Source organism: Leptonotus elevatus, chromosome 20, assembly GCF_054856555.1.
Source record: "Leptonotus elevatus isolate MCC_2025b chromosome 20, RoL_Lele_1.0, whole genome shotgun sequence".
NCBI classification, from domain to species: Eukaryota; Metazoa; Chordata; class Actinopteri; order Syngnathiformes; family Syngnathidae; genus Leptonotus; species Leptonotus elevatus.
In genome coordinates, this window is record NC_141258.1 from 4,399,893 (window position 1) to 4,416,010 (window position 16,118).

The 16,118-nt window shown below is 38.6% G+C and overlaps 1 protein-coding gene across 1 annotated transcript; it reads right to left on the minus strand.

Moving 5' to 3' along the window:
* Window positions 1-502: 502 nt before the first annotated feature.
* pde6c (phosphodiesterase 6C, cGMP-specific, cone, alpha prime) lies at window positions 503-15,241 on the minus strand. Its single transcript, XM_086064915.1, has 21 exons — window positions 14,524-15,241; window positions 13,053-13,205; window positions 12,877-12,966; window positions 11,756-11,971; window positions 11,612-11,676; window positions 11,025-11,091; window positions 9,803-9,850; window positions 9,557-9,706; window positions 8,346-8,489; window positions 8,183-8,248; window positions 7,430-7,585; window positions 7,153-7,260; window positions 5,861-5,970; window positions 5,689-5,776; window positions 5,505-5,605; window positions 4,770-4,877; window positions 4,619-4,682; window positions 3,298-3,372; window positions 3,112-3,195; window positions 2,577-2,730; window positions 503-1,859 (listed from the first exon to the last, which is right to left on the minus strand). The coding sequence occupies exons 1-21, from the start codon at window positions 14,989-14,991 to the stop codon at window positions 1,816-1,818; spliced, it is 2,559 nt and encodes an 852-aa protein (XP_085921041.1). The 5' UTR covers window positions 14,992-15,241; the 3' UTR covers window positions 503-1,815.
* Window positions 15,242-16,118: the final 877 nt, after the last annotated feature.

Consider the following 16,118-nt stretch of genomic DNA (forward strand, 5'->3'; position numbering starts at 1 on the left):
TGTTCATGTAGTACATGAATGAAATGCATATATTCACACGAAAACGGTTTGTTCATTGAACAAACAAAAACATTTCGTGTAAATATATGCCCCCCCACCCCCCCAAAAAAAACTAAATGGCTGGAAAAACGTTTCAAGATTCCGACTCCCACTACTTTTGTAGTAAAAAAAAAAAAATTCATGCATTATTTTACTATTTTTAAAATGGACGCATTTCCTGTACTTAAGCCCACCCCCTTACAATATTTCAGAATGACAGTATTTCTTTACAGGATGTCGAACACGGCCAGACAGTGTCGATTCGGGCGGGGAGATCAGAAGCAATCCGCTGATCCTCTTTCCTGCCAGGCTCATCCAGCTTTGGAGCCTCTAAAGATCCCTTGCACGATATGCGACCTAAGAAGGAGCGCTTGTTTCTGCTAAGCCCCGACGGGTGGGGGCGGGGGTTGAGGTTTGTTTCATTCTTTGTTTAACCTTGATGCGACCAGGTGACACCTACAACTCCATGCAGCCGTTTTATTTGTCGTTACATCTCATGACAAGTACACACATACATACATACAGTAAGAGGTCATTTCATATGCGAAAAGGTTCTAATGTCTGGGGGTGGGGGTGATCAGGAGTTATGTCATTTTGGGCGCATGCCTCTCTGGCTCCTCAAGAGGCAACGGGAAGCGTTTCCAGGTAGTTGTAAAGCTCCCCTGATTGGATTAAGGAGGTTTGATTGACAACTCATTGATTAGAGGTGATAACTTTGTGTAAGAAGAGGAAGGGGAGGAAGATTTGGGGAAAGTGCAAAGCGACCCAGTTCTCGCATCCAGGCAGAGGTTGCGCCACCGAAACCGGACTTCGACCTGATCAATAACACTATGCGCGCGTGTCACATTATCAACAAGACATATTGATAAGGCTTCGCTAGTCATGCAATGAGACCCCCTATGGGGTTCCCGCTATCTTCTTTTTTTTTTCTTAAATAGAAGATGCAAAAAAATGGTGCTTTTTACATCTCTCAAATCCATTTCATGCCTGGGTTATTTATCATTTTTTGTGCCATGTCATCCACTATGTTTGCGCGGGAAATCGTGTAAGTCAAATCATGCAAGCAGCAATTTTTTTTTTATGGTTTTGCCACCTAAATCATATCACATCATCACAGATAGAGGGTGACAAGTTCTGGGTGTTTTTTTTTTATTGTCCTCGCAAAGCCAGAACAAGTAAAAACAATTATATATATATTATTATTAATATATTGTTTTTTTATCTACTGGAGATGGGACTTGATCACAATATTTTGATGCTGGTAGATATCTAATAAATATATTAAAAATATATATTTTTAAATAATGGTCAATCTTACAAACTTTAATGAATGTTAAATTAGTGTTATTTTTTTTTTGTCGATTTGTTTTTGTACTGCTGTATGTTAAAAGGGGGGTTGCAATCCGAATACTGCGCGCGAAGAACCCAGTAAATCTGATGTACGACCTTTCACAACTTCTCAGTGCAGATTTGTCTATTGAACTACTTTTAGTTGATATATCTTTTAAAATGGCGTCGCCGTGCTCCATAAACAGGGTAACGTCCAAGGATGCTGTCCGAAGAAGCGAAAGAGGTTTTTCCTGAGAAAAATTATTCCATCGTCCTTGTCCTTAAAGTTTTCCCATTGTTCATCATCGTTTTCGGATTTCATGCCTCCTCAAGACGCTAGTCCAGGTGGAACTAGACCAGACCAGGTAACCAGGAAGAACTATAGATCCAATTAGAAGGTTGAACCAGTCCAGCTGTAGTCCGTATCCGAGTGTGGCGATGAGGAATTTAGGAGATCGTGCACGTTTTTGACTTCCCGTCACCGCCGCCAGCTAGCAAACGAAAAAAAAAGAAAATTAATACAAGTTTTTAAAGAATACAATTTTTTCCACAACATTGTCCAATTAGCTAATGCTAAGTGAATATAAGCCCTGTATGGCTATAAGTCTGCAACTTGGGTCCAGAGGTGGCAAATCCAGGTCCAGAAAATAAAAACCCTGCCGCAGTTTGGCTTTAGCACCTGATGCTAGCTAGCTAGCTCCCAAGCAGGTAAACAAGCACCATGGGAGCTAGCTGGGGAGTTAGCTAGCTAGCACCTGAAAGTAAAAAAACTGCCACAGTTTGGCTTTAGCCCCTGATGCTAGCTAGCTAGTTTGCTAGCAGGTAAACAAGCACCATGGGATCTAGCTGGGAAGCTAGCTAGCACCTGGAAGTAAAAAACCTGCCACAGTTTGGCTTTAGCCCCTGATGCTAGCTAGCTAGCTCCCTAGCAGGTAAACAAGCACCATGGGAGCTAGCTAGCTAGCACCTGGGGCTGAAGCCAAAATGTGGCAGGGTTTTTACTTTCTGGACCTGGATTTGCCACCTCTGCTAGGGCCAATTAGTGGAACCGAGGTTTAAAAGTAAACAAGGTGAAGTTACATTTAGCGGTTATGGTGCACACAAATGGAACAAGTGCTTTTTAAAAACTATTTCACTTTTTTGGTAACTTTTTTTGCAAGGAGGGTTGGTTGTGGTGCGCCAAGTGCCCACCCCCCCCCCCCCCCTACCTTTCCTGGCCTCCTCATCCTCAAGTTTCTTCTTCTCGTCCTCGATGGCCTTCATCTTGGCGTTGTAGACTTCGGCCTGCTCGTTCCAGTGGGCGCGGTTGTTGTTGAGGCCGTCAAACATGGGCGTGATCTCTTTGTGGAAGCGGGCGAACTCCTGACAACACGGACGCAGAAATCGCTTTGAGTTTTTTAAGTGGGGCGGACCTCGGTGACCCCCCCCCCCCCCCTCCAGCTCGCGTGTGCGGTCTTGTGCAAATACTTTTGTGATTGATAAACGGCCAAGGAAAATTCCTGCACAGGGCCACAGGTTCGAGTATGATGTTTTTTTAATCAACTGCTACTTTGTGGCCCCAAATTGAAAACTATGCCCCGAACAAACGAGATCCAAACGCATAAGATTGACTATTGGCTTGTTGGTATGTTGAAATTGCAGATTTGGTGGGTGCGATGAGCCTTCCCAGCAACTTGTTGTGCAAATCACTTTTTCTGCCTTCTTATCACAGCACAGCACCAACACCGCTAATTAACTCATTACCTTGTACACAAACGAGCACACGAAGTCAATGAAACCGCACTGCATCTTGGGTAGCTGCTCAGCGCAGTTCCTGTCCATCATGGGCTGGAAGACACACACACACACACACACACAAAAAAGAGACATTTTTAGTTGAGGGAAGAAACTAATTTATGATTCTATAACTAAAAAATTCGACACACGTACAATTGGTTGCTGGTCCAAAACCGACCTCTCCAAATCTCCCTGTTCCCAGAATTCTGCGGCGACCATCAGTGCCACCTGGAAGAACACGCAAGACACACAAATGTCTTGATAATATATAATTAATGATGTGAAAAGTTGTTTTGGATTTTGTTACTTATTTCCAGTCTAGGGCACAAAATTGTTAACTCGTTAACAAGTCAGCACTAAAGAGAAAAAAAAACGTTGTTGTTTTTTTATTGTTGGGGGAAAAAAATCATCCTGACAAGCCGCTTTATGCCTCATGGGGCAGCCCAAAAATAAAATAAAAAAATTGTGGGCCCAGAAATTCTGCCTAGCAACAAGTGACTGCAAAAGCGTGACATGCTAAAAAATCAAGATGAACGTTTCACATTTTCATTTGTTTGGTAATCGGAAAAAAAATAATTTTATATATTTTTTTAAGACACTATGTAATTTCCTGCCATCTCCCCCTGTCCTTTTCTGCCTTATGGGGCAGCAGTCCATGAAAGACTACAGTTCCACAAATTCTGCCTAGCAACAAGAAAACGCACAAACATGTGACATAACCAAGAAATGACCAAGATGAACAAATCTTTTTTTTTTCCTACTGCAGTTGTAATGTCCCAATACTTTTGACCATATAATGCAGCTACTACCTTTTTTTAAAACACGTAAAACAATGACGCACATACCAAATGTATTATTATTTTTAATGGTATTCACTGTTTGTTCTGAATAAATAATTACTTTAAAAAACTTAATAGGAGTTCCACAGGGGTCAATTCTTTGCCCACTCTTCTGGTTTGGCTTTTGTCTCCAAAGACTTTTTCTGAAAAGTAATTTCACACAACTGTTCAATTTAAAACTGTGCTGGTGGACTATTTAAGTCAAAAATGTAATTGAGTTGGTAGTCGTTGAGGTAATGATGGATGATTTAATGGATTTGGATTCTAATTTAAGTAATAACAGCAACAAGAATCATTACGCAAAACATGACATCAGCTTAGCGTTAGCTTTTTAGCATTGTAAACTTCCAATTTGATCTTATTCTTTATTTATCAAATATAACTTGCAAATTTTTTCATGTATAATATTAATATGGCTGTTTTCCTTCCTTAAATATAAAAAAAAAATTCCCATTAAATTACATCATCTAGGAAAAACAATGAGTTTTTCTTGTAGGGCAAAAAACAATTAAAAAAAAAATCCAATTCTATCTCACCTGTTCCAAGGCACATCGTCGTCTTGCCGCCAGCTCGGAGCTAACAACTTATTCATTGTATAAACCGACACACGTCGGAAGGCTGCGAAGGCCACCCACCTTGCTCTGCACTTCCCAGGGTTTGGTGATGGCTGACAGGTCGCAGCCGGTCATCATCATGGCCCTAGAGAGGCCAAAAGGGAGAGAATGAAGATGGTTTAAAAAAAATAAAATTAAAATAAAATAAAATAGAAGCGTGCTTGTTCCATACATGACAATCTCCTTTCTAGTGGAGTTGTTAGATATGAAGGCAATGGCCTCCTTTTCATCAGCCATTGGCTCGGTGGCGTTCACAATGTTTTGGAACATGGTTCTCTTTCTGCGGGACGCACACAGATGAAAAATGGTCATTACAAGAGTAAAACATTTGTTTGTATCAGTAAAGTTTTTTTTTTTTTTTTTGCCTAATAGAGTACAAATTAGTACCCAACAATTCTGCCTAGCAACAAGTGACTGCAGAAACGTGATTAAAAAAAAAAAAGCACAAATTTGTTTTCAGTTACATTTGTTTTTTTAAATCTGACATCATTCTTACATTTAAAAAAAATTATTTTGGGGGGATAATCACACTTTATATATAGCCCTCCATACGTTGCATTTAATATAAAAAAAAAAAGCTTCTACTTTTCAATAATTATTTCTGTGAATTTGGTAAATCCAAGAAAACAAAAAAAAAAGAAGTTGAATAATACTGTAATTGTGGAGAAAAAATAAAATACATTTAATATTTCGGATCTATTTTTAGTCCATGTGTCACTGCCAGTAAATATATTTAGCATAGTATAACATGTAAATTCAGAAATAATTTAAAAATAAATAATAATACAATTAAAATTAAAGATGAACTATTGGCTCACTCATGCGCCGATAAACCAAAAAACAAAATTCCAAAGATGATGCCCCACGAATTCCGCCTAGCAACAAGCGACCACTTTTCCCAACGCACTTGAAATAAAGCGCCAGATCGGTAGCGATGATGCAGACGTCAAACAGGTGCTGCACGGTCTCGAACTGGCGCTTCTGAAGGTTGCAGAAGATGTTCAAAGTCTGCCAGGGACAAAACAAAACCCGTCAGATGATGAATGGGACGAATAATGAACGACGGCGTGCTGTCAGCAAACGCCTCGCACCTCCTCGCCCATGAGAGTTTTGCTGTACTCCAAGTGGTGCCTCTCCATGATGGACGAGCCGTGGAGTTTGGCCAGAGGAGACGAGCTCCTGCCCGGGAGGGAGGAAGAAAAAAGCAATCGCATAAGAGTGGCTCACAAACCATCTCACGATCGGTGACATGTTTGCACTCGCTTGGTCTGGTAGAGGTTGTTTGTGCCTCTGTGGTCGATATCGTGGCAGAAAGCGGCGGCCACCATGGCGAAGGCATCCAGGTCCGAGTAGTACTTCCTCAGCCTTCCTGTCTGCAAAGCAAGAACAAATGCTATTCTTACTACTCATGCTACGACCCTCACTCAATGCCAGGGACGTATTTTCACGTCATTTAACAATCCAAACATTCAATCCCATGTATGTATTTATACTGTATATTTTTTCCCCCCTTGTGGTTGGATAAAGGAGTGTCTGAAAATATATTCGGTTGGGTATCGATTCCAATTTCCCCAATCGATTCGATTTTGATTCACAAGATTTGATTCACTTCAGTTCAATCCCATATTGATTAATTATGGAACATCAATGCTTCTTAAATGTCAAGGACATGATAATCTCCACAAATATTACATTTTAACAATAAAGTAAATTTTGCGGAGGCAGTAACTGGTCAAATGATTTAGTTCATTTATAAAAGTGTTATAATCACTTTGACATCAGCAACGATGAGATGAAAACGTTTTTATAATTCTAATTCAATAATTATAAACTATATATATAATAATAAACTAAATAATAAACTTAAGAAAATACTTTCAAGAAAACAGTAAGATACAAAAAAAATTGTCCTTTGAAATTCTGTTTTTAAGAACTTGTGGAGAAAAAATAGATATTTAAATAATCGATTCATGGTTTTATGAATTGATATTGGGCTCGAAATGCAAAATGTATTCCATATCGATTATTCCATTTTTTTAAACCCAGCCCTAGAAAATTAGAAAGAAATAAAAAAAGAGGATTAGGGCCAGTGAAGAGAAAAAAAAGGTTGGCAGGATTCTCACTTCATTCTCAAAATTCTGACTTTAAAGTAATATATATATATATATATATATTTAAAAAATAAATACATCTCAGTTTTCAGAATTCTGACTTAGAAGCAAAAAAAAAACAATTAATAAAAAAAAAAATCTCAGATTAAAGTCAGAATTCTAACTTTGAAGCAAAAAACAATTAAAAAAAACCTCAAGATTTAAGTCAGAATTCTGACTTAAACGTAAAACATTTTTTAATTCTCAGATTAAAAGTGACTTTCAAGTAAAAACAAAAACAAATAAGTGCTATCAAAAACTAATTATGTTATATATTATTATAAAAATGCTATTTGAATTTGGCTTTGTAAAGTCAATCATTTAATTTTGACTACTCATTTTTTTCCTTCTCAAAAAAAATTAAAATAAAATAATATTCATCTATGTATTCCCAGTGCGTCCTACCTGTAGCAGGCAGAACATGGTGTGGCCCACGTTGAAGCCGTGCCGCCAATTGTGGTAGGTGATGGAGCGGTAGCCCTTGCGCACCGTATACATCCAGCGGGTCAGCGTCTGAGGGGGGACACAAAAGGCTGGCTTCACGTCAACTTCACGCCTCCTTCCCTCGCCTCACAAAGGAAGACGAATGAGTTCCATCTCGGCTTTGCCTCGCATAATTTATCCCGAGGAGAAAGAAGGAGCGAAGGGCAAAACGACATCTCGAGCGGCGTCTTGCGCTCACCTCTGCGGGAACTTTGAACTTCTCCACCACCCCGAGCTCAAAGAACATGCGGATGCCGGCCTTGATGAGGTCGAACTCGGAGGCGGGGAAGTCGCTGAAGGCGAACGAGTACAAGTTCTCGCCGTTGATGTTGTCGGCCGTCGGGCATGTCGCTCTCTGGGCAGCCAAAATGACGTGGTTTTTTTCTCATTGCAACTTTTTGTTCAGCCATTCAAATATCCATGGACAAAATGCTCAAACTTATTGCAGTCTTAACACGTTCACTGCCATTGACGGCTGTAGACGTCAAAAATTAATTTGAACTATTTCTATTAGTTAGACATTTTTTCCACTTTTGTTAACAAGAGTATAAAAAAACTAGAATTTTTTTATTGTACATTTAGAACAGATATAAAATTTGTGATTAATCGTGAGTTAACTATATAAGTCATGTGATTAATAAACTTTTTTTTTTTAATTAATCGCCTGATGCGCCTAATTAAAAAAAGAAAAGATTATTAAAAATTAGGGGCTTCAGACGATCATTTTTTAAAATTTTAATTAATCGCATGACTTCAATAGTTAACTCGCGATTAATCACAAATTTTATATCTGTCCTAAATGTACAATTAAAAAAATTCTAGTTTTTTTAATACTCTTGTTAACAAAAGCGGGAAAAAATGTGAAACTAATAGAAATAGCTCAAAATAATTTTTGACGTCTATAGTCGTCAATGGCAATGAATGAGTGAATGGCCACCTCTGACAGTCTTACCAATAGTTTGTACATCTCCTTCTGGTCGCAGTCCTCTGGCTCACTACTGAACTTTTCTTTGGTGTTCTGTGTATCAAGCAGAAAGAAGAAAAAAAAAAGGAGAAATATAGCTTCAAGTCCCGGCCCGCGGTTTCACGGTGCGATACGGAGCGGAAGGTCTGACCAGGATGGACTGCAGCTCATCGGTGGTGCACCTGGTCTGGTACATGAGCATCTCCTGGGCGATGTCTTTCCTGTGCTCCATGTGGTTGAGTTTGTCGTAGGTGTCGCAGTTGAGCACCGACCAGCCCAGGAATTGGGTCAGCGCCTGCGGAAGCGCAGAGCGCAGGATGTCGAAAAGGAATAAAAACAAAAAAAGTGCAGAGGAAAGACAAAGATGAAGGAAGAGGATGTGAGGAGACAAGGGATCGTCAGATGTATCACCGACTGATCTAATTGGCTCATTAATTAAACTCATGACCGAAAACGAGTGGCAAATCTGTTTAGATACTTTAGCTTCCACTGATAAAAGGGGAAGCTAATATGGGGCATGCACATTTTCAATTCGCACAGACCTTTTTCTAATTGATGAGCTCGTTGTGTGAGATTAAAAATAAATTAAATGGCACGATGACGCTTAGTAATAGGGTAACAAAAGAGTGTGTGTGTGATCCCGTGTTAGCATTGTAGCTTTCACTGGGACTGGACCAGGGTTTTTGTGGGAATTTTTTTGCCCCACATAATACTTCCGATTTACACCGTTCCAACTTGCTTCAAAAATTCACGCCTTCCGGGGTATTTATCGTCTGATTCCACATTACTTACAGTATTTGCACAATTTAACGTTAAACATCAACTTTTCCCCAATTATTTTCAATGGGACTGATATTGAATTTTTTGAAGTCCCACTTTTCACGCCCACTTTCATCATTAGTTCCACTTTTCCATCTAAATGAATGGAGGGTACTGCATGCCTAGGTGGCGCTATTTAGTGATTTTTTTCCCCAGTTAGCATTCAGCTTTTAGCATTCCCACGCAATTTATGTAAAAATTGCACTTATGTCTAGTTATAGTTTTGGAATTATTTTTTTATTTTGTCCGTTTTTTTTGTCTGTTAGTTTTTATTAGTTTTAGTTATTTGAAAATGCTTAATTTTAGTTTATATTTGAGTTGGTTTTAGTTAGTTTTGTCAATTAAAAAGCACTTTTGTTTTTATTTGATTTTATTAACGAAGTTGTTTTTTGAATTTTAGTTGTAGTTTTTGTTAAAACAACCTTGGACTGGACCAGATTTGAATGTGGACAAATACATTAATCTCACAAAACCATACAATAAATAGATAAATTGAACAAAAACCAAAAACAAGCACCCTAAGACGGAAATGTGAGGACTGACCTCGGTGATCTGCTCGTCGCATTCGTCGAACGGCTTGGCGTCTTTCCTGTTGAAGAAAGTAGCGATGCCCACGATTTCCTCCTTCTTGTTGACGATGGGCAGAGACAGCACGTTCTTGATGACGAAACCCGTCTCGTCCACCGCCTCTTTCTGGGGTCGGGCCGCAACGTGCACGCACACACACGCAAATGAGAGTGGAACAAAGTCGATGCAACTTAACTCGCCCGTGTCTACGCAAACACGCACCTGAAAAGTGAAAAAGTCATCTGCGGCCACGTTCATCATGTTGCAAATCTGCAAAAAAAAAGAGAGTAAATTTTTTAAATCTTAGTTAACCACATGACTTTAATTTGACATCTGTTCTAAATGTACAATAAAATGTACCTTTTTTTCCCCTAAATTTTCATACTCTTAACATAAAAGTGGAAAAATGTTTAGTAGAAATATGGCTGCATCTTTTAGACATTGATACAGTAATTTCATAATAACTCATAAAATTGAGTTAACATTAAAAAGCTCTACTGTACTGTAAAAAAAAACCCGAGTGCGATACTGATTTGTGTTGAGGTTATTTTCTGCCACTAGATGGCATAATTGCATTTGTAAGGCATTGGTGATTTTTTTCTTTTCATATTAACTCATTCACTGCCATTGACGGCTGTAGACGTCAAAAATTCATTTGAACTATTTCTATTAGTTAGACATTTTTTCCACTTTTGTTAACAAGAGTATGAAAAACTACATTTAGAACAGATATAAAATTTGTGATTAATCGTGAGTTAACTATTGAAGTCATGCGATTAATTACAATAAAAAAAAAATATCATCTGACGACCTTCATTTTTAACAATCTTTTCGTTTTTCTTAATTAGGGGCATCAGGCGATTACATTTTTTAATTGTAATTAATCACATGACTTCACTAGTTAACTCAAGATTCATCCCAAATTTTATATCTGTTCTAAATGTACAATACAGTTTTTTCCTAGGTTTTAATGCTCTTGTTAACGCAAGTGGGAAAAAAAAAGTGAAACTAAGAAATCGATCAAATGAATTTTTGACGTCGATAGCCGTCAATGGCAGTGAATGAGTTAAGAGTCATCTCATCTTTAACATGAAGTAACTTGTGAAATTCTGCACATTTTTAAAATTGTAAAATACAACTTGAGTCTCAACACATATATATGCATTATTATTACAGCAATTTTTTTACGTGGACGTGTCTGCTATGTTGTGACTGGAATTCCCCTTGTACAGGCTTTTCATTAATCGCGCGAAAAAAAAACCGAATAAAAAAAAAACCTTTCAATTAACTCAAAATGAACGCACTAATTTTGACCCCCCTAAAAATAACACATTATTATTATTTCCTGTATTCACCACTAATCATGTATATTTGTTCATCTATATATGCCGCATATTAATGACATGATAATAGTAATTGACGTGTGTGTGTGTGTGGGACTTACAAAGCCGTTCTCCGCCACGTAGGTGGGCAGTCCGCTAACCAAAGCCCAATGATCTGCAGGAGGACCACTGAAAAAAAAGAAGAAAAAAAAAAAATACACAAACTTTCAATAATAATTCATACATTGTTCCAATCAATAGGACAAAGGCCATTTTGTTTTACACTTGCATGACAGAAATGTGATTTCAAACGGCCTTGTACAGATAAATTCATTTTCTAATATTTTATTTCCAACATGCATATAAAGAAACTGACTGGTTATAAAAGTACAGACAAAATATACAGCATGAAAACATTTCACAGTGTTTCACCCAATCATTATGAATAAGAACAAATCGACCTCAGTTAAAATTGTTGACCTCTCAAGATGATTTTGAATAAATCACTTTCAATCTTTAATTTTGGTCCACTTTTCAGCTCGGAACATTTTGTTACAGTCGGCTAATTAATTTGTGTTGAAACTCAGCTCTAAGGTTTGCTAATCCACCTTGGGACTGTTTGGCCTTGGAGGAGGTCGGCGCTAAATTGATAGATTGTATTGTGCAGGTGTCGCGCGCAATTATGTGAACCCGGCTTGATTCTACTCACGGTATGACTTTAATTTCCTCCTTGCCCTCCAGGAGGTAGTCGATGATCTTGTAAAAGATGATCTCCTGCGTTTGGAAAAAGGAAATATGAAAGCGCGCGGGCAAAAAAAAGTAGCGATATGCATGTTTGAGGAGATTTTGGTACCCTTCCGTCTGGCGTTTTGGGGCCCTTATAAGGCTCAACGTCTCCCAGTTTCACCGGCCATTCGTCGTAAAATTCTTTCTCTTTGGTCATGTCCAGGAGGCCCACTGAGTATCGTTCGCAGTTCAGGTAGACCCTCACGGTGTACAGAGCTTTGTGGAACTGTCTCTCGATGTCGGTCAACTCTTCAAAAACTTTACTGGCAGACCAGAGGAGAACCTAGACACGGCGGGATGGAGTCAAAAGCGATTTTTGGGGGAGTGGGTCAGTTCTCAAGATAGACCGATAATCGGCCTGGCCGATATTGGGAATTTTGATGAATATCGGTATCGGCCTTTTTTCAAATCTGACGGCCGACAGCCTAAAAGCATTTTAATCTCAGGGAGCTATTTATTTAAATTTTCAGTTAACGCTATAAGAGATGCTAATGACCCTGGGAACCTTCTGAACCATTTGTTTTTTTGGTCGACATAAAAAGAAAGAGATGGGAAAGTTTAAGATTTCAGGTATTTTTACATTTGGGGAAAATCTTACTTTAAAAACAAAACAAAAAAACTTTACTGTAGAAAACTATAGAGAACTATGGTATTTACTTTTTAACTCATTCACTGCCATTGACGGCTATAGACGTCAAAAATTCATTTGAACTATTTATATTACTTTAACATATTTTCCCTTTTGTTAACAAGAGTATGAAACCTGGGGGGGAAAAATTATTGTACATTTAGAACAGATATAAAATGTGTGATTATTTGTGCGTTAACTAGTGAAGTCATGCAATTAATTAAAAAAAAAATTAAAAAATTGCCTAACACCCCTAATTTTTAATAATCTTTTTTATTTATTTATTGTAATGATTAATTACAAATTTTATATCTGTTCAAAATGTACAATCATTTTTTTTCTAGGTTTTTATATTCTTGTTAACAAAAATGGGAAATTTTTTAAACTAATAGAAATAGTTCAAATTAATTTTTGACGTCTATAGCCGTCAATGGCAGTGAATGAGTTAATATGAAAATATATATATATTTTTTTAATATAAATTAAAACAAATAAATCCATGTTTTGAAAGTCAACCTCAAGGTACCCGCTCGACCAGGACTCCATTTTGTAATGTTTACCTGACTCCTCCTGGACTCCACGTTGAACATGTAGGTCATGTGATTCTGCAGGGCGATGACGTGGGCGAAGGTCATGTACTTGTGGAAGAGCTGAGGAGCACGTCGGACAGATAAGAGTGACCCCCACCCCCAAAAAAAAGGGTGATAATTGCAGCCGTAGCATTATTTGTCCGTACCGCTTCATCCTCGGGTGTGAAGTGAGCCGCTCCGATCTTGTTGAGCGCCGTGACCACTCCCAGGCACTCTTTGTCAGCCAAGAGGGGGTACGTGAGCATACATTTGGTCTTGTAGCCCGTCTGCTTGTCCACAAAGTCGCAGAACTTTTTATTCTGGGAGAAGAGCACAACTTTTGACATCCATTTAATCCCATGTGGTTTAATTAAGGACGTTACACAATATCCCGCGCTGCCAAGTCCACGTTGATCACTGCGGTTTCTATATTTCTTCTGCTAAAATTAATCTCATCGCGCTTGCTTTCATAAATAAACGGCGATTAGTTACCTTGTCAGTAATCAACCTTGATGACAGACAACACTGAATGATGAGCCCGGAATTAATCGCAGCTTTTAATTACTTTTCCACCAGAAATCAACGCTCCTCTGATTTTGTGATGTCCTTTGAGTAATGACAAAATATGAAGCAGGCGGCAGGAAAAAGGCATTTAATACTTCGTATTTTATTTTTGACAAATTGAGGCATCGCCTTCCATATTTCGGGTCTAAATGAATTCAACGGTTTGAGTGCACCTGTGGACCCGAGCTTCCTTTTTATAGCCCGTTTAAGAGCATTAGCGAGACACGCGTCGACGGCCAGCCGACATAACATTAAGCACGTACGGGAGATGCGATATTTGATCCGATTGTAATAACGCACACAGTGTCATCAGATGACACGATAAATAATCACAACATTGATAATTAGGCAGAGAACAACAAAATGGATATTCTAATGATAATGTCTGCGTACATCAGGATTCTTTGCTCAACCTTGGCTGAGGTAATAATTGTCTCATTCAATGCCATTGACGGTTATAGATGTCAAAGTAGAGCTGTGCAATTAATCGAAATTCAATTACCGATACAATTTCAATTATTACACTCCATAATTATAAAATGAGCATAATCATAAAAAACAACATTATTATTATTATTATTTTTACGATTATGCTCATTTTGTAATAATTGAAATTCTGTTTGGTCCACAAGGAACTTATATAATTATAGCGTTTCTATTTTTTATTTTTTTAATTGGTCTTAATATTTTTAAATGAGTAAACATTTTCTTGTTTTGTACCCAAAATTAAATGAACTTACTTGATCATGGTGTTTGTATTTTTTAATTGGTCTTAATATTTTTAAATGAGTTAACATTTTCTTGTTTTGTACCCAAAAATAAATGAACTTACTTAATCATGGTGTTTGTATTTTTTAATTGGTCTTAATATTTTTAAATGATGACAAATGTTCTTGTTTTGTACCCAAAAAATTAATAATCATTTGAATAATCGTGATTTCAATTATTGCCAAAATAATCGTGCTAATAATTTTCTTCCCCCCCACAATCGAGCAGCCCTACGTCAAAGATCCATTTGAAAAAAACACATCTGACCGTTTCAAGTCAAAACAGCATTCATTCGCTGCCTCTCACCTGCGAGACGTCAGGAACATTTTGGGGCTTTTTGGAGGAAGCGGTAAAACCAATGACGCCCATCTCCAGAGGGAACACGATCTCGGTCTGGGGGTGCACCAGGTTGCTCTCGTATTTGGACGTCGGGGTGACATCGAAGAGACACGTGGCCAGCTCGGGTATTCCGTTCCTGGACCTGCAAAGGTAAAAGCTGACCCTGTCGGCCTGCAGGATGAGGGCCACCCGTTGCAGCACCTTGTGCAGAGACTCCTCCACCACGCCTTGCTTTTGCATGGCCTGCACCAGCTCGAAGATGATGGCGGCCTCCTGCACCGAATCGATATCCTTGAAGGAGGCCGTATCCTTCACCTGGAGGGTCGCGGAGAAGGCGGCGGTGAGGGCCTCCGCCCGCACCTTCTTGTCAAAATATTCTTTGGCGAACTGCGGGTTGTTGTCCAGATATTTCTCCACGCTGTCTTTATCTGCCATTCTTACAACTTTTTTTTTTTTAAAAACGTCTTCTACTGAAAAAAAAGAAAAGAAAAAGTCCTACAGGGGTGAGTGCATCCTCCTCCGCGGCGCCGAGCGGGAATCACTGACGGTGTCCCGGGGCGCACCGCCACGGCTTAGAGGCTGAAGGGATCAAAGTGGCCGCTAATTAATGTGACGTCACGCCATTAAAAGCCCTGCTCTAAGCGTCCTTAACCCCGGCAAATCCCAGCAACTGATCATTTTATATCTGGCCGGGCTGCCCGTGTGCAGGAGGAGAGTCGGTTCAGGTGTGATGCATCCGCGGTGGCGCTACCGTCGTGACACAATGCGAGACCTCAACGATGTTCAACGGGATGTGGAAGGGGGAGAATAGAAAAGACAATGTACACATGGTAGGATTAACAACATCATGACATGATTTCTGTCAAAATGCTGAGTTATGTTGGAATTAACACTTCGGTCGGAGAACAACAACAGACCAAGAATAAAAAAAAAAAAAATCTGATTTCATTTTTTTGTGACCGAAGAAATTTAGTTTTTGTGTGGTATCGCCTTCCCTGATTGGCTAACAAGTCTTAGTTAAAAATATCCACCAATAAGCTCGTCCTGGCCGAAATTCCAAAGGGTTCTCCAAGAGAACGCATACAAATTACCGTGACGTTTCAAACGGCGTCACTTGCCAAACATTTTAGTAATCAATATTTTTTGCATTTATTTGTTTTTAGAGGCATTTGAAGTGCATGCTTCTTTTTTTTTTTATAATTCCATAACATTGGCAGTCATTTGTCACATTAATAACAGTAAACAAAACAAACGCAATAAATAAATCAATAAATAACAAGAGAGAGAGAAAATAAGTAGTAAATAGTAAAAGTAAATAAATTGAATAAATAAATTGGGGTGCAGTAATTAGACTAATGGAGCCACATGAGCTCATATTTTACTGGCTACTTAGCCCTATTTTTTTTCAAGTGCTAGCTAATTGCAGTCTACATTTTGACTTCTAAAAGGGAAAAATCCGAGTTCAACTAAGTAACTTTATCATTTACAAACGTATACAAGAAACAAAATCGCTTGATAGGACCATATAACGCATTCTAACCAAGACGTTTGCTGAGTTCTTT